Source organism: Berghia stephanieae, chromosome 6 (genome assembly GCF_034508935.2).
Source record: "Berghia stephanieae isolate SIO BIC M18660-M18661 chromosome 6, UCSD_Bste_1.3, whole genome shotgun sequence".
Classification (NCBI taxonomy): domain Eukaryota; kingdom Metazoa; phylum Mollusca; class Gastropoda; order Nudibranchia; family Aeolidiidae; genus Berghia; species Berghia stephanieae.
The window spans coordinates 15,767,595-15,786,852 of record NC_088365.1 but is presented as its reverse complement, the minus strand read 5'-3'; the positions used below and the strand labels follow the sequence as shown (position 1 = coordinate 15,786,852).

The window sequence follows — 19,258 nt, the reverse complement described above, 5'->3', positions numbered from 1 at the left end:
GGGAAAATTGTTTTTTAAAAAGCGGACAAGGCGTTAATCCAATTCAACTTGAATTTGTTTTAATAGTTATAGTTATATACATGACCATATGTCTATTGTTTATTTTATTTTTAAAACTCTTTCCAGCGAATATTGAAAGATTTATCTGGAAAACAGGAATAGCAGGGATGAATAGAAAATTATTTCATATTATAACATGATATGTACAAATCTTTGTCTTGAAACATAACGACAAATTGAAAGATACATGTGATGACTATAGTCCATTATAAAATAACAAACCTTTAATGGAACAAGAAAAACACAGGTGTAGTTTTCAATTTGTAAAAAACCAACAGAGGCTTCAGACTTGGTTAATATGTGACCTAATGCATCAATTTGGTATTAAATCATAATGAAGACGCAAACCGAATCAAAATGACTAAAACTTCGTAAATTTACAATTTTGGATGTTCAAGAAACAAGTCTCAATCACCTCAATGAGGAATGAATGAAGTGAGTAGAAAAGTGCCGTGACCTTACTGGTACGACAACTCCTCCGCCTGGCAGGGTAGAGTGGGCGACAGCTCTGACTGTAGTGGTACCCACCCCCCTACCAGGCAGAGTTGTCATACCGTTAAGGTCATGGGTTCGAGCTCCCATCACTGCAAAGTAGTTTTTATTCTCTATTGTCGTCTCTATAGTAAAATCAGAGGATTGGGTCTCTATTGGGGGGCGAAGTGGCCGAGTGGTTAAAGCATTGCACTGTGATCTGGATGACCCAGGTTCAAGTCCCGCTTCAGGCACTTTCGTTTTTTTCCTTGAGCAAGATTATTAACCCCCAATTTGCTCACTTGGACAACATGGGTGATTCCTGTTGACATCAGACATCTTGTTTGATGAGTTATCTATATTCCTTCGTGGAATGCCTAGGCGACGATATCTTATATCATGGCGCAAAAGACATTTTTTTTTTTTTTTGGTCTTCTGGCACTTTTCTATTCACTTCATTCCTTGTTGTTATCAACATAAGTGAATGCTCCACTTACTTTTCTGAATTAATCTCCTCAATACCGGCTCACACTTTAACTCAAATTGAACCAGTTAACTTCCTTACTCTAGAAAGACGCCTATTTATAAATTTGACCAAAAACTCTTATCCTTCAAACATCCATCGATTTAAATGACCCTCATCTTGACAAAAACTCTCAAACCTGAGTCTTAAGGAAGACCTGCGAGGTCCTAGGCTAGGTTTGAGAGTTTTTACCAAGATTAAGTTCATTTAAATTGATCAAAATTTGAAGACCGGGTTTTCTGGCCAAATTTTAAAATACACGTGTCTCTCCAGAGTACGACAGATTAATGAGAGACCTTAAAACTTTACTTTATATTTCAGTTTCATCTTGACATAACAACTTTTGGACATGATTGGTCACATATAAATAAATCACAAAACTGGCCCTTAATAATCCCTGGATTATCGGTAGGACTGCGATATGGCTGTAAATCTAATCCACTATCAAAGGTTTCATTTAATTCCTTTTCAAACATATTTTAGGTCATTTAAAGGGTCATAAACTTCATTTTAAAGCAAACACCCATAAAAAACCAGTCTCAGTCAGGATTTGAACTATGACAATCTGATAAAAAGATGAGTGATTAATCACTACGCCATACATTCGCAGCTATAACAAAGTTTCTAAACTTATTAAACATTGGATATTATTTTACAAAATGATTTGTATTATTTGGCTTTTCCTATGATTTCCAAAAACGTGCCATCTATTAAATGGATATTTTATATTGAATCCCTTTGATCAACAAGGTGAAAGCAAAATTAATATTGAGATGGAACCAAATAACAAAATAAACGGGAGCCATCATCAAAATAAAAATGGATATATATAGGGGTACAGATGGTTTTCCTCTGCTCATTTACTCATCTTTTCCTCAACCCCCCCCCTCCCCCCACCCCTCCAAAAAAGGGGGGATATATGAAGAAACAATATGAAACAAAAAGAAATTATAAATAACAATTACTAAGTAAAAAAAAAAAAAACATGTGCAAAAAATGAAAGTATAGAAAAGACATTCAGAAACGCATTAGAAAACACATACTCGCACACATAAAAACAGCTAATAATATATGCATGGTGTATTTGTATACAAAATTAGACAAAAACACACATCCATACCATGTAAACACTAACACACTTACACCAACACACACACATGCACACACACACACACACACATACACACACGCATTCCGAATCACAAGGTAATAGAATTATCTTGATATATTTGGTGGAATTCACATCGCCGGCGTCGAGGCGTCGATGCGTTAAGAGGTAGGTGGAAATTTATACTTGCCATGTGACAATAGCTTTCCTTCACTAAAAATAAATATAAAACGCTGTATATTATATTCTATAAAATGATCTTTCAATAATTAATATTAACATACGTGATCTCTTTGTTTGGTTTCGTCAACAAATTGAAAAAAAAGAAAGGGAATTATTCTATTTTTTAATACAGGGTATTATTATCCAAACAATTTTTTTTAAATAAGGGGGGGAAAAAATTTTTAAACAAATCGAAAAAAAACATAAAATTTTAAAAAAATAAATAAATGAAACAAACCTTGTAATTGAAATTGATAGCAGCAAGACAACAATCTATCAGATCTCTGATGAAGCGTAAACAAATGATTCATAACATACATTTATCTTAAAAACAAAAAAATAAAATTCATAAGACAATATTATAAGATACCATACCGTCTTACACTACTATATTATAAAACAATTGATAAATCCTGATAAGAAAACTACTTCATCAAACTCCATCTTAACTCTTATAAGAAAATGAACATTTCATCAATGCTTTTGTCGTTTTACTGACTAAAAAACTTTTCTCATATAAATGAATTATTCACCACAGGTTTATTTTTTGCTGAATTTGCTTTGTAAAACAATGAGATCTCTACACACGTATGTCTTCACAGGACTCAAGACAAGTGTGTTGTTATAGCAATTAAGTTGAGTGTTATAAAACAAATCAATAATAATAATAATAATAATAATAATAATAATAACAATAACAATAACAATAATAATAATAACAATAATAATAATAACAATAATAATAATAATAATAATAACAATAATAATAATGATAATAATAATAATAATAATAATAACAATAACAATAACAATAATAATAATAATAATGATAATAATAATAATAATAATAATAATAATAATAATAATGAAAAAAAATTATACCATTGTGATCACAAAAATAAATATTTCTTACAAATTAAAATGAACTGTTTTTAAAAATATTTTCTTCTTTTTACTTTTTGGTTTGCTGTTCTGTTGGTTCTAATAAAATTAACAATAAAATGAGGTATACCATCTGAATATATTCAATTATTTCCTCCAATACAACCCCACCCCACCCCTATAAGTCTTAAACCCACCCCCTCCCCCCTTAAAAAGAATAAAGGTAAATAAACCATTAAATTGGACTCCTTACAAGCTCACCGAGATTTTTTTTTTCATGAGAATTTTTTTAAAAAAATGAAAATAATATAAACTAATCACGAAGTAATTATGATATAGTTTTTTTTTTTGCTTTTGATGATGACAAAACTGAATAAAATAATTATTAATGTTTCCTATATATAACAAAAACAAACAAATCAATTTTTCAAAAAAAAAATGTTCACAGGTTATAATGACATGAAATTGAAATAAAATCAAAATTTTTAAATTCTAAAATAATACGTATATATATATATATATATACAAAAATTAATCTGCTCTCTAAAACATTTTACTTTAAAAATTGATAATACCAGCGAAATTGCCTACAACATTGGGAAGTTCCAAGGTATAAGATACCAATTATAGCCTTACTATTTATTTACAAAATCATCATTATCTTACCAAAATTTCTTAGAGATGAAACCAGAATCTGAAATTCTGTCTTGACTTTTTAGCCTTTTTAAATCTACATTGAAAACTCACCTTTTCGTCTCCCGATTTCTAGGCTTGTAAATGAAGTTTTTCTAATCATGTGTGTAAAATGTAATGTCTATTCCTATGTAAGTAAGTGAAATTGCTATGTTTTTATATTTCACTGTATTTCTCTATCTATCTTCAGTGCCTATAGTCTGATGAAATCATGGTAAGGCGCTATTCAAAACCAATTATTATTATTATTATTCTCCATTTGAAAGAACCTAAATAATGCCTGTAATGGAAATTCGATTTCTTATCAATACCGCCCCCCCCCCTCCTAATTACATTCAATAATCAATTTCAAGTCAAAATTTAATCAATTATAATAATCCGACTGTTAATAATTATTTTCAGGTTCATTTTTTGGTGCGGCTATGCGGTCTTATAGCATGACGCTCGCTTTTGGATCAGAAGGTCCTGGGTTCGAGCCTCACTCAGAGCATCGTTGAGTCCTTGGAAAAGGCTCTTTATCCACATTCTCTCACCGTACTAAGGTGTAAAATAAGTACCTGGCCGTTAAGAGAGTTGTTTCTGCCGGAAAAAAAATTGTTATATCGCCTAACAGGCATCATGTCTTTTTCTATGTGTTAGAGTTGCTGTGTTGCTGTTGGTTCTTTGTAAAGCGCTTTGAGCACTTTTAGTGGATATTGTGCTATATAAATAGCTCACGTTTTTTTTTTTCTTTTCTTTCAGATGGATTAGAATTTCAGAATCTGGTTTCATCTATTTGCCATCAGGATCTTTCTTTTTTTTTTTTTAATTTGGTATGATGATGATGTTTTTGGAAATGGTATTTTAAAAAATTGTTTGGGATTTTGAGTTTGAATAATGTAGAGCTTGATTGAGTTTTAACAATATTTTGTAATAAACTTTCTTTACGCTTGGATGAACACAATAACAATTTTAGAATCAATTTGCTCAAATAGATAAAAGTAAAAAGTTACGCAGTATTTGGGAGGTGCTTCAGAAATTCACGCGCTTAAGAGATTAAAAATCAAAAAGCAACAATAAAAACATCATCCCCAGCCAGCCTTAGTTATAATACCGATGGTCGATAGATCAAACTTCTGAAGTCCCGATATTCACAATAATCGAATCAAAACTCTATAAATTCTACATATGAGCTTTGCGCACCATGCTTTATTTCATTTTGGTCGGATCAGACCTCTGATAACATAAGAGGCCTGATCTGTCCGAAATTACATAAAACTAAAACATGGTGCGCAGAGCTCGTGTGTAGACTTCAGAAGTTTGATTCACCAGTCGTGAAAATCGGGACTTTGATCTGCCAAACATTGATATGGAAATCTTCTAGAATAATCTGATCTGTCGCATAAAATAATATAAAAATAAGATTTCAGTAATCTTTATGTTTTCAACAGAGTTCAATTTTCTTATCTGCTATGAAATTTTTACCTATTTCACAGCGAGAGTTATACATACAATGCATACACGCTTTGTCTTCAACGCTTCAATTAGGAGCTAAAGTGACATTCATGGCATTTATAGTGCTCTTGGTAAAAACATGTAAGATGGAAGTTCATCGTATGTTAGTTTCTAATGTTATTTTAGGTTTTCAAGGCAATTCCAACACTTTAAAAATCATTTCGGCACCTCCATTCTTTTAAAATCATTTCAGCACTGGTAAAAAGGAAGATAACGGAACAGCCAGAAGAGAATAGATCTTTTTAGCCAAATACATATTTCACAATTAGAGAAATTATCGTGATTGAAGAACTCGTGTTTCATGATCCGATGGATAAGTTCATCGAGTATAAAAAGGTCGATTTTTTTGTACAAGATTAAATTGTATGACAGAAGCCCCTATTTAAGATTTAATGATACAATCTGATATTTGCAAAAGTAAACTTAACACTGAAAAAATAAATTGGGAGAGCCGGAGAGAGAGAGAGAGATATATATATATATATATATATATATATATATAGAGAGAGAGAGAGAGAGAGAGAGAGAGAGAGAGAGAGAGAATGTCATAGTTCAGATGTTTTACGGCTATTGCCATGCACTTAGGTCATTTCAGCAAAAAGGAAGATGATAGAGGGGAAGATCTGAAGTTAAAAGTAGAGACAAAGCAAAACAAAGGGGATTAGTTAAAATAAGGAACAGAAGATTCCACGAGCAATTCACCAATATGTCTATTTTGACATTATCTCTGCAAAAACTTAACTCACTCAATCCTAAAGATTTTTGCTACTTTTCAACATTGGAAAAATATGTATTAAAAATGAGAAAGTTTTTTTCCAACTACCATTAACATGTAAAAATGAAGAACATTAGCTTTGTTACTACGCCTATAACTTATCTCAGAAGAATGTAATAAATGGGTACGGGGTAAAAGTAACCCAGCGTATACTACGGATATAGTCATTGTTAGGGTTGAGTCAGTTAATCAATCTGATCATATTAAATACAAATTCAATTCTCAGCGAATGATTGATTCATTATGATAGAATTCAAGATGGAGGATGTAGGCCATATTTCTCAACAAAACAGGTTAAATCAATTCAGTAAGTCTTTTAAAACATTGATTTCAGTAGACATAGGAAGAGAAGAAACTATTGATCGACAGCAAATATCAAATAATAATCCTATTAATTATCCTTAGGGGTTTTTTTTTTTTTGTTGCTTTGTTGTTTTTTTTATTGTCAACGGAGGAAAACTTACAAAATAAACCTTAATTAATCTGACCCATATATTCATTTGAAAATAGAGATAAAATGACCACTTGTGTGAATAACAAACATATAATACGCAGTAATAACAGCAACGTTTCTTAGATGTAAGATAATAATTTCAGTCAAAGCAGTCTAATAACAACAAATATAAAACAGAAAAAAAAATCTATGACTAATAATAATAATAATAATAATAATAATAATATTAATAATAATTATAATAATGATAATAATAATAATGACGACGACGACGATGATGATGATGATGATGATAATAATAATAATAATAATAATAATATAATTATAATAATGATAACATGAATTATGTACGCGATTGAAAGGAATATGCTGACAAATAAAACATACTTAAAAACTGATTGATGTTGGCTGGTGTAGTCGTATAAAAATGTATTGACCTTTATCGAACCGGGTTTAATTACAAAACTCTCAGAAAACAACTTGCAACATATTTGGTTAAAATGACTTGATCCAAGATATAACTTTAAAAAAAAAAAAAAGAAAAAAAAAAAGACTCAATTTAAAAACAAATACAACAATTGTTTTAGTTTGTTTGTGTTTTTGTTTGTTTGGTTTACATTGAATCAAATTTTCGCCCATTATAAAACGATCACTCCTGAGTTTCATTTCTTTAAAAAAAATGCCCTTCTCTATGAAATCATCTTCGATATACTTAAAGGAGTAAAATCAAATGTATTGAATGACGTCAGGAGTCAACAGGAAACACTCACAAAGTGGTGCGAATGAACAAAATCGAGGGTTAATTAATAGCCTTGCTAAAATTTAAAAAAAAAAAAAAAATTGAAATAAGGATTTTAAAAGTTGAAATAACTAATATTTTAAATTAAAATGCGTGAATCTTGCTGATTAAAAAAAAAAAAAGTTTTCTAAAAAGCATATCATTGAATAACACTATAATAACTATCTTTAAAACATAAAAAAAAGACATAATGTACACAATCAATTTATAACATTCTCTATCAGTCTGACTTTCTGATTTTCAATCATGTAATATTATATTTTACAATAGTTATAACACACATTGTGATAAAATATAAGGGGTTACAAACTGTGGATATTTCCAGTCAATTATAATCTTTTCTATCCAATGGTGGTTGCATGAAATGTTTCTGTCTTGAGCTGTGTGGCGTGACGTAAAATAATGAAAATCAAACATCAGCTGAGAGAGAGAGTTATGACTTAAAAGTGAAAAACACTAGCTCCAATTTCAGCAGTTCATTGTCTTTGGATAGTACTCAGAATGTGTGTGTGTGTGTTTGTGTCGTAATCTTTCTATTGGCACCATAATCTTTATATTTTATACACTATATAGCATTCTATCATATATATAAATATATATTAGCAATGTTGATATGACTCCCAGAAAAAAAGATATAACCAACTGTTCATGAAATGTGTAGAGAATTCATTATTGCCATGACAAGCGTAAGAATATACCACAAACAAGGAGTGAAACACGAATGGCCTCACAATGATATTTCATACAGCTCGATTTGTGTGCTGGGTTATGGTCAAGTCAACAAATCAACAACAGCGATGGTATTCTAAAAAAAACAAAACAAAACAAATTTCATGAAGGGTGTGTTGAAGCAGATCAAAATTGTCAATTAAAAAATGTGTGGGTTCCTTAGCTCTTCATTCTTATGAGCAAAACTTGCATGTTGTGAGTAATTTTCCATGGATCTTGAGTGACAATGGTAGGGCTGCACTCTCTTGTTCAAGTTCAATGAGGGATATGCATATTCATGGGCAGTTATGGAATAAAAGACGATTTTTTTTCTCTCTTAAAAGACGTGAGACCTAGGTCCTTAGAATTAATAAACATATGTTAAAAATACAAGAAATAAAACAAAAAACTACAGCATTATATGTCTTCATTTCTGGCCTTTTTATTTCTCGGACACGTCATTAAACGTATGATTGACATGTGTCTTGATTCCTTGCAGGTTCTCGTATCATTCTAGTTGAAATGGTCCATCCATCTGTGTTGTCCAATGAAGATGGCGAGATCTGTGTTGATTAAAATATCAACGTGATGACTGCTTTCACTTTTATTATTTTTAAATCCATACGATGCCTTCTATTTATTTATATAATATGAAATCAAATACGCCTCTTAGAAAGATCAATCTTCATCAATATTATGAGGTATTCTATACATTGTACTCCTTTGTTCTGGAATAAAATCACTGTACAATGCGTCCACGAATGCAAATATTATAGTCTCTCCTCTCTTTTTCAAGACGCACCCACAAACAAACGTAGATAATCATGATGACGTCGAGGCAGGTGGTGGTGGTGGTGGTGTCCCAGAGTTAGAAGGTGGGGTGCGAGATGGAAAGACAGGGCCTGAATCTGGCAACTGAACAACAAATGGTTGAGACTGAGATTTGGCTCCTCCTGCTCCCTCCTCCTCCTCCTCCTCTTCTCCACCACACCTATTGCCATAGTATGGTTTGTCTGCTGAAGGGGCTTCAGCCTCTTTTCTGCTTTCATTACTGTTGCTGCCTTCTACCCCCAAAAAATGATTTTGATTATCGTTGTGATCAGCTGACCTATGACCTCCATTGTATGGAGATCCATGATTCTCACCGTCTGACAAGTTAAGGGGTGAGAACTGAGATGCATAGTGAGACGCATGCGAGCCACTGGTGGGAATGGGTGAATACCTAGAAGAGTGACTAGGGTTATTTTCCTTGTTGGCATAGTTACCCGTTTCCCTATCCATAGCTCCACCGTAATTCTTCTCCACCATTTCTATTCTCCTCATATCTTCCTCTTGTTCACGCTCAAATTTCTCCTGCACAGCTCTTAATTCCCGTTCTGCCTCTGTTTCTCCTCGAAGTCCTCTGCCAGATGTCTCATAACCGTCCTCACAATGTCTTCTCCTCAACACTTCTCCCTCCTCTCCTTCATCTTCTCCTTCTTCCCCTCCAACCTCTTCAGACCTGAACCCTCTGTGTTTAAGATACATCCTCATTCTCTCCCCTTCCTCATCGTCCATCGGCATGTCCATGCTCCTTCTCTCTATAACGCCCATTTCCTCTTCCTCAGCAATCCTCCTCGCCTCTGATGCTTCATCCTCCTCCTCATCTTCATATCTCTCCATCATGTCAGGCATCATCACCATTTGACCTCCTTTGACCTTGACCCCTCCTTGCATGTCATCCTCTGGGGTAGGAGACCGACTGTCCCGCAATCCTCCTCTATGAAGATCCATTTCCATGTCCCCAGCATGATGTGGGCCCCTATGGTGGTGATGGGACATTGGGCTGGCGAAATCCATATCCTGATAGACCTCTTGCACTTCTTGTTTGATCCTCATCATTATCTCATTTTCATCCATGCGTCTGCGGAATACAAAGAAATTTTGAATAAAAATAAAATCTGCTTAGAAAAAATGGGAGTATGAAAAGTGAATTAATAATAATAATAATAATAATAATAATAATAATAATAATAATAATAATAATAATAATAAATAATATTAATAATAATAATAATAATAATAATAATAATAATAATAATAATAATAATAATAATAATAATAATAATAATAATAATAATAATAATAATAATAATAATAATAATATGCAAATGCAGATTGTAGCAATAATAAATAATTATTAAAAACTATAATGTACAGCTATACATAAAATCTAACATAACAGTTTACAGTCCTTGCAAAATTTCAACCCCAGTGATTTTAAGGAAGCCCCTTCCTTTTTCCTCAAATTGCTTAGAGATTGAGGCAAAAAGGGTAACAAGCAATTGTAACTGTCTGTTCAACACTACGGACTCCTTGGGTGGTATGGCTTTGATGACTAAACTTTATAATTATACCAAATTTTTATTCAAGGATAGACAGAACTAAATTTGAAGTCCCTCAGCTCTTTGTTATTGTTTTTAGCCAGCCATTTTTATGAGTAGATGAGTAGTTCTCATTAAATTGTATCAATTAGGCTATACATGTTTTTTTTTTTAATTAATAAAATTCCCTTTATTCATCCCATGAGGGAAATGTTTCTCTAGGGTCTATTCCAAGGGAACACTGGAATAACACAGGCGTCAGTCGCAGTGCAGCCCCGCAATTTGAGCTAGAAACATCACCAAAATCCAGCAAACTCCACTATTTCAAGGCCACGTACCGCAGCGGCAGTTGATCGAACTCGGTACCTTTCGGGTATGAAGCAAAGACCTTACTGCTGAGCCATGCTGCACAAACAAGGTCACACATAGCTTTGTGTGTTGGTACATTATATCCGGCTGGCAGGAGGATGTTGTGAGTATTCAAACTAAACAGAAGGCATCAATAGTAAGTTTTTTTTAAGTGCCATACATACCCGAGCTGGCCTCTGGATCCGTACATCTCATGAGGAGATGGGCCTTTCATCGACAAATCCTCGGCACTCTCCTGGTCAATCATCATGGCGGCGGTCGCACTGCTGCTCATTAAACCAGGTATTCCACCATCTCCTCCCAAACCCTAGAAGAAATTTTTTTTGGAAAAATTGGTCAATTTTTTAACATGCATAATGACACCAACACCACCACCAATCATCAAAATCATCATCATCATTGTCAATATTATTATCATCAACACCATCACCACCGTTTTTTTGTTTACTGATACTAACACTAACAATCATTCCCCCCCCCCCCCCCCAAAAAAAAAAATAAAATAAATTCAAATGTTGAGAACTGGACGCAAAATAAGCAAATGAATCTGGACATTTTATGCTTCAGAATCAGTCAGGCCCATTATTAGTGATCAGGTAGGTAGCAAGTTCTGAGATGCATGAAATGCATGGTATCCTACAGTGACAAGTTATTGTTCCAATCCAAATAAAACAAAAAACCCAACTTGTAGTTGGAAAAGTTATCTGATTAATGAATATTAAATTTAATTAATGGGGGGCGAAGTGGCTGAGTGGTTAAGGCATTGCACTGTGGCCCGGGTTCGAGCCCCGCTTCAGGCACTTTCGTTTTTTACTTGGGCAAGATTATTAACCCCGAATTTGCTCACTTGGACAACATGGGTGATTCCTGTTGACATCAGACATCTTGTTTGATGAATTATCTATAATATTCCGTGGAATGCCAAGACGACGATATCTTATGCATGATGTCGTGGCGGAAGGGGATAATTTTTTTTTTCAAATTAATCCTACTAGTGAGCAACACCATATATTTCATTGAACTGGTGCCTGCATATAAAACTCCTTCCTTATTCCCCATTACAGGCATAATATAGAAAATAAAGGAATATTTCCAAAAATATCATCACCAAAATCCTGCAGGCGAACTCCAGTACCTCCAGCCAAAATTCATGTATAACCCGTAACACATTTTTGTCTTCTACAACAACGTGTCCAGACTACCCAATTCTGGACAATCAAATCAAAATAGAATATCTCTTGAGAAGAAAACTTACCCTCATTCCAGCTCCCATTGATTCGGATTTGGTTGAACTGAAAAAAAAAAATAAAGCAAAAGTAAATAATTATAAGATAAGATAAGATAAGATAAGATAAGATATACTTTATTGATCCTGAATGGAAATTATCATAATGTTACACATCATTCATCGTTATATTAGCACAGATTTATACACTGTCATGAACTAATTGGTGAAAATACGAAGCTAATTAAAAGCAAAATAAACATCAAATATATTAAAATAAAATAAAATATCATAACATGATAAGAGAAGCATAAACAAACAAATAAATAAATAATTAAATAAATAAATAGATAAATAAATGTCTGATTCATGTTCGTAGATATTATTGAGAAGCTCTTTCTTCTTCTGGTTCTCCCTTTTTCAGCTTCTCTCTCACAATAAACATCAACAGTTTAGTTTGATAACGAGTATTGCCTTTTCGTGAATGCCCCCCCCCCCTCTCCCTGTTATGTTGTTTTTTAAAGGATTTCATATGGGAAATGGAGAAGCAAAACAAAACAAAACAAAACGGGGTGATTAATTGACACGTTTATAATATTATGCACTCAGATGTTGCACTACTTCCCCCCCCCCCCCTCCCCCCCATTTTCGCCACACCCACCCACTCATCCATCTATTTACTTCCGCGAGCGCGTGCACGCACGCACACACACACACACACACACACACACACACACACAATATATATATATATATATATATATATATATATATATATATATATATATATATATAGGATATATACAAACAACGTCTGAGATGACAAAGTAGATAGAATAACAAACAAACAACAACAAAACTGGCCCAAAGTGATAGAATAACAAACAATAACAAACAAACAACAACAAAACTGGCCCAAAGTGATAGAATAACAAACAATAACAAACAAACAACAACAAAACTGGCCCAAAGTTTCCCAATTTAACTAAGGAATCCAAGGAATCGATGCAAGTGGGCGTTTCAGATGACTATGATACAAACGGTGAAGGTGAGAGTGAGAATGGTACGAATGCAAGCTGATATCTATCTAAATATTCTGTTAAAAAAAAACAAAACAAAACAAAAAAAAAACCAAAAAACAAAAACAACTAAACTAGAAAAAAAAACAACAACAAAACCACAATATGACCTACCACTTCGAGAAAACATTAATTATCATAGAATAAAATAACCCTCAGCCCACCCACCCTCCCAGCATATTGTCAATGCAAAAATCGTGCCACACACGTATAAGTGCACATAGCGTACACACACACACACACACACACACACACACACACACACACACACACACACACACTCGACCGATTGACAATACAAAACAGATTTAAAAAACAAAAAAAAACAAAAAAAAAACAACTTTTCTAAAAAAAAAACAAAACAAACAAAAGAGACCAAAAAACGAGAATAATGGGTGCCCCGAGGGAATGGTAATTACCCAGTAAACATTTCAATCAGCCCCGTCTCTAAATAAACAAACATTTATAGGAGATAATGGCAGCAGTCGCAGGAGCGGCGCACACCCCAAGCATGCAGAGACAGTAACACAAGCAACAGCAGTGGCGGTGTATGCGCCGACAAAAAATGTTTCTTTCTTTTAAAACAAAAAATATAATTTGGCCAGAAATTTATTACCTTAGACATAATAATATATTGATTATAACATTTCCACATTTGTCAAAATAATATATCAAACCTGAGACTGCTTATCAGTCTTAGGTTTAAGATTTGTTGTTGTTTTGACAAGTTGAGATTCACTCTTTAAATATTTGAATGGTTACATAAGTAACCAAATTATTATTATTATTTTTTTTTAAAAAACAGTGGGTTTTTTTTTTTTCTTTTTCTATTAACGGTTGCAGCAGGGGCGGGGTCAGTGTTATCTATTTAGTCAATTGGAGAGAACTACAGTATTCTGGAGAGTCTCGATAGCTCAGTTGGTAGAGCACTCGCTACACACGCAAAGGGACCAAGATCGATCCCGGGTGCGGTCGAGATTTATTTTTTTTCTGCCCCCCCCCCCCCCCCCCCCCGACCCCGGTACAATAATTTACGGTGGTTTGATATCCATTACAATTACGACGAGCTGTTCACGACTAATTTGGGTTATCAGACCTGCAAGTAAATCAGTACACGTCGAATGAGGTCATCTTAATCTACCGACATTGAAAGTAAACATTTCTGGCCAAAATGAAAACAAAAATTGTGTTTGTTTTGTTTTTGTTTGTTTTCTTTTTTTTTTTTTCAGCACTCGACAAAAACCGAACCACACCCGTCGTCCTTATTATAACCTCCCCGGGCCCTCCCCCCACCCACTACTATCCCCCTCCATCCCTAAAACATAACCAGTATCAACATTTAAATAACTATTGCACAATAAACATTGCTTGTTTACCAACCAACGAACGAACCAACCAAACACCACAAAAACCATCATAGCCTCCCCTAGTTTTTTTTTTTTTTCTTTCTTTTTTTAATCAATAGATAATAAACGCTAGTTTGAAGAATAAACACGGATTTATATCGCCAGAGGTGATTTGTTCCGTTTTAAATGTTATCCAATGTTATCATCGTTGCCAAATGTTGCTCTACAATGACAAAACACCTTTAAAAAAAAAAACAAAAACAAAAAAAAAAAAACCCCAACATTTTAGTCAGGGAAACTTTTTACTTCATACACCAATCCATGAAATCGACCCCCTGCTGATAAAAAAAAAATGCTTAAAACCCGAGACCTCAAATTGACATAATATTATTTAATCTTGGATTAAAGGAAATTCCAGGTTTTGGAAGTTTTTGTTCTTTTTTTTGTTGTTGTTTTAGTCGGGTTTTTTGTTTGTTTTGTTTTTTTTTTGTTTTTTTTTTTTTTTTGTTTTTTTTTTCTTTCTTGACAATATAAGGCTAATTCTAACCGATCGTTATTTGAAGGACGAGTCCTGCCAAATTTTTAATAAATGTGTTTTTTTTCATAGTAGATACAACGAAGCAGTGCTTGATGGAAATTGGAAATTGTGTCGTGATAAAGATTGTAAAATTGAATAATAATTGATAAAGAACATGTTAGAGAAAAACATTTTTTTCTATCTAATTCCGTGTCTCTATTGGCTCCGTTCATTTATCCATGATGGTACAAGGGATTTACTCCACTCGGATGTAATAGTAATGAGCACCTGACTATAATATTATTATAGGCAAGGAAGGATACTGCCTTGGTGGTGGTGGCGGTAGTAGTAGTAGTAGTAGTAGTAGTAGTAGTAGTAGTAGTAGTAGTAGTAGTAGTAGTAGTAGTAGTAGTAGTAGTAGTAGTAGTAGTAGTAGTAGGCTTGCCGGTCGTCGGAGTCAAGTCTCCGGTGTGGGTTAGCCCTAAGGCTTGGTGATTTCTAAGAGTGAAAGTGAACGAAAATCACAAATCCCATCAAATTGTACGCTAAGGCCGCAAGGCTTAGATGATAGTCCTGTGTTTCCGTCGTCTTTGTCGTTGTTATGATTAAGTCACCAATCAAGGGATTGAATTAGGCAGCAAATAAATGAAGCCTGGAGTAAACGCTTTGTTGGGATTATTTATTTATTTATTTATTTATCCAATGCGATTCCCTTATCTATATAAATCCTTTTATTATATGAGCTTTTATATAGCGCAATATCCACTAAATGTGCTCAAAGCGCTTTACAAGGGGTCCCTGGCCAACGGCAACATTTAACATTTAGGACGGGACATTAATTAATTAATTTATAAATTATCAAATTAATTAATTTAAAGCATGGATTCCTTTATTCATTAATTTATTTCCCGATTACACCACATCTGGTGATAATAATTTATTACTAATTATAATATTACTGCTGTTGATGCTCCTAGAGCTGTAGTACTAACACCGTCAGCATCGCCATCAGCCACTATAACACTATCATTACCACCGCCATCACCACCACCACTATGTCATTGACTCTTAAACGTTACAACAATTAATATTATGAGGAGATTTGATAATGATAATAATAATAATTCATAATAATAATAATAATGATAATAATATAATATAATAATAATAATAATAATAATAATATTAATAATAATAATAATAATAATAATAATAATAATAATAATAATAATAATAATAATAATAATAATAATATCAACAACAACAATCAAATCCAAGGTGTAAATCATCATCCTTCTTTCTCTAGTTCGCGATTGACACAGCGACATAGAATTAATTACCTCACACTTTAACTCACTCAACCCTAACACCGACTATATCCGTTGTTTACCCGGGGTTACTTTTATCCCATGCCTATTTATTATTACATTTTTATGAGACAAATTATAGGCGTTGTATCAACGCTAATGTTTGTAGTTTTTTTTTTTTTGCACGTTAATGATAGTTGAATAAAACTACCTATGTACATGCTCATTTTAAATACATTTTTTCCCATTTTGAAAAGCACCAAAAATCTCTAGGATTGAGTGAGTTGAATTAGTTGCTGAACGATCCCAAAATTTAACCTTTTCATGGCGGATTGAATTAATCTAATTAACTCCTACAACGTAAATAAATGTTGCCCTATCCAACTGCACAAATTGTATACCTATTGCAACGCCAGTGCTTTACTATCCCAATATTTAACCCTTTTTAGTGCAGATTCAATTCATAAACGCATGCATTAACTTATACTCTACACACACACACACACACACACACACACACACACACACATATATATATATATATATATATATATATATATATATATATATATATATATATATATAGTTATATAACTATGCGAGCGAACTTGGCGCTTGTTGACAAATCTGATAAATTAACGCTAACGTGTGAATCTATTTTCTCTCTATTTTAAATAATTTTTTATTAATAATGCCCTGAATTAATTTGAGAATGTTTCGTTTATATTAAATATCTGATAATAACAGATGATTGGCTGATTCTATACAAGATAAAAGTTTCACAGATAGCTTCGAAGATGTAATTGAGTTGTATCCGACGTACACTTATTTGCAGGTCGGATAACCTAATTTCTTATGGGCTCATTGTCGTAATGGAAATAAATCTTTTAAAAAATGACGCAAAATATTGTCCATTACAACAATGTTAAACTAGGCCCATAAGTGGGTTCGGGTTTCCAGATCTGCATATATTATGAACACGTGACTTGTATCCCAACAAAAATAAAGTCTATACTATTCACTTATGAAAAAATGATTATAGTTCATTTAATGAATTGTTAAAAATATCATCTAACAAAAGCATCTTTAAATAAACGGATTTGAATAGTGCAAGGTTCACTTTTTAAGTGATTGCGCATGTGCAGGGACGCTTTCTCTCGGGCAAGGTCATATAAATATTCATTGGGTCTATGAATTTTTAAAAAAATTATCATCTAACAAAATAATCTTTAAATAATTGGCTTTGAATAGTTTTTCAAGACGCTCGTAAATGCTCCATAAAATCTTAGGCTAGTTGGTAAGTCGTCTAGTTAGAGTAGATTCTAACCCTGCAGGTCAAGGGTTAACATATTATATATTATACGTTGCTACGTCTTCTCATATTTATAATAATTACTGTGTTAAATGTCAAATGGAATTCTCAGTCATAAATCTGTTGTGTTAATTATCATTTTTGTTGTTGTTGTTTTCTCTAGTACTGTTTTACTCATTGTCTAATGATTATGTTGTTTTTTGTTGTTGTTGTTGTTTTCATTCTTTGTCTCCCCCCCCCCCCCCCCCGATGACTACGATGTTACTAGAGTGCATCTGTGTGAGTGTGTCTATGTCAATATTGTATTGTTATAAATTTGTAACCAAATGACAAATTGCCACTTTTTTGAGGACAATAAAGATTTATTATTATTATTATTATTATTATTATTATTATTATTATTATTATTATTATTATTATTATTATTATTATTTTTATTAAACATCAAAATGATAAGATAAAAAAAAACATACACGCACCCAACACAAACGCAAGCACACATACACACACACACACACACACACACATACAAACACAGCGCGCGCGCGGATGAAAAAACACACGTAAAAGATGAATCACGACTAAAGATTCAAGACTGCGATTAGAAAAAATAATATGAGAAATGTTGACAGAATAAATTACTATGTCAATCTCCTTCATCCAATGTCCTCATTATACTTTAATATTATATATAAACAAATAAATAAATAAATAAAACATGCATTTTAAAATTTGGCCCAAAAAAAAAACTCGTACTTCAAATATGGATAGAATAAATAAATGACTCTTCATCTTGGTAAAAACTCGCAAAACCTGCGAGTTCGCCCAAATCGCTTCAAAAATCGCCCACTTCAAAAGTTGTTACAAGGATCATAAAGAGAAACAAACAAATACTTTTATTATCTAGACGTCTAATAGAAAACAAATTAAATAAAATCAATAGATATAAATACAACCCCCCCCCCCCCCAAGAAAAAACAAAACAAAAACAAAACAAACAGACAAACAAAAAATAACAACAAAGAAAATTTAAAAAAAAAAAACAGGAACAAACAAAAAACAGTGTCATGATGTATCATGATAATAAAAAAGAAATGAGGCAAAAATGGACGGAGAAGGGGGTGGGGAGAAAGAGAGAGAGAGAGAGAGAGAGAGAGAGAGAGAGAGAGAGAGAGAGAGAGAGAGAGAGAGAGAGAGAGAGAGAGAAAGAGAGAGAGAGAGAGAGAGAGAGAGAGAGAGAGAGAAGAGAGAGAGAGAGAGAGAGAGAGAGAGAGAGAGAGAGAGAGAGAGAGAGAGAGAGAAGAGAGAGAGAGAAGAGAGAGAGAGAGTGAGAGAGATAGAGAGAAGAGAGAGAGAGAAGAGAGAGAGAGAGAGAAGAGAGAGAGAGAGAGAGAGAGGGAGAGAGAGAGAGAGAGAGGAGAGAGAGAGAGAGAGAGAGAGAGAGAGAGAGAGAGAAAAGAGAGAGAGGGAGAGAGAGATAGAAAATGAGCGAGATAGAAAATGAGCGAGATAAGATAAGCAAAGCATAATATAGACTAGATAGAGTATTGT

General features: G+C 33.1%; 1 protein-coding gene across 3 annotated transcripts in view; it reads right to left on the bottom strand.

The window, feature by feature from the left end:
• Nucleotides 1-8,791: 8,791 nt before the first annotated feature.
• LOC144974565 (uncharacterized) overlaps nucleotides 8,792-19,258 on the bottom strand; it is a 166,690-nt gene continuing 156,223 nt past the window's right edge. For all 3 annotated transcript variants that reach the window (XM_078917556.1, XM_078917557.1, XM_078917558.1), the window contains 3 exons: nucleotides 12,177-12,213; nucleotides 11,086-11,228; nucleotides 8,792-10,092 (listed from right to left, as the gene is read on the bottom strand). In XM_078917556.1, the coding sequence (XP_078773682.1) occupies nucleotides 9,012-10,092; nucleotides 11,086-11,228; nucleotides 12,177-12,213 (1,261 nt within the window). In that variant the 3' untranslated portion in view covers nucleotides 8,792-9,011. The remainder of the gene's footprint in view (nucleotides 10,093-11,085; nucleotides 11,229-12,176; nucleotides 12,214-19,258) is intronic.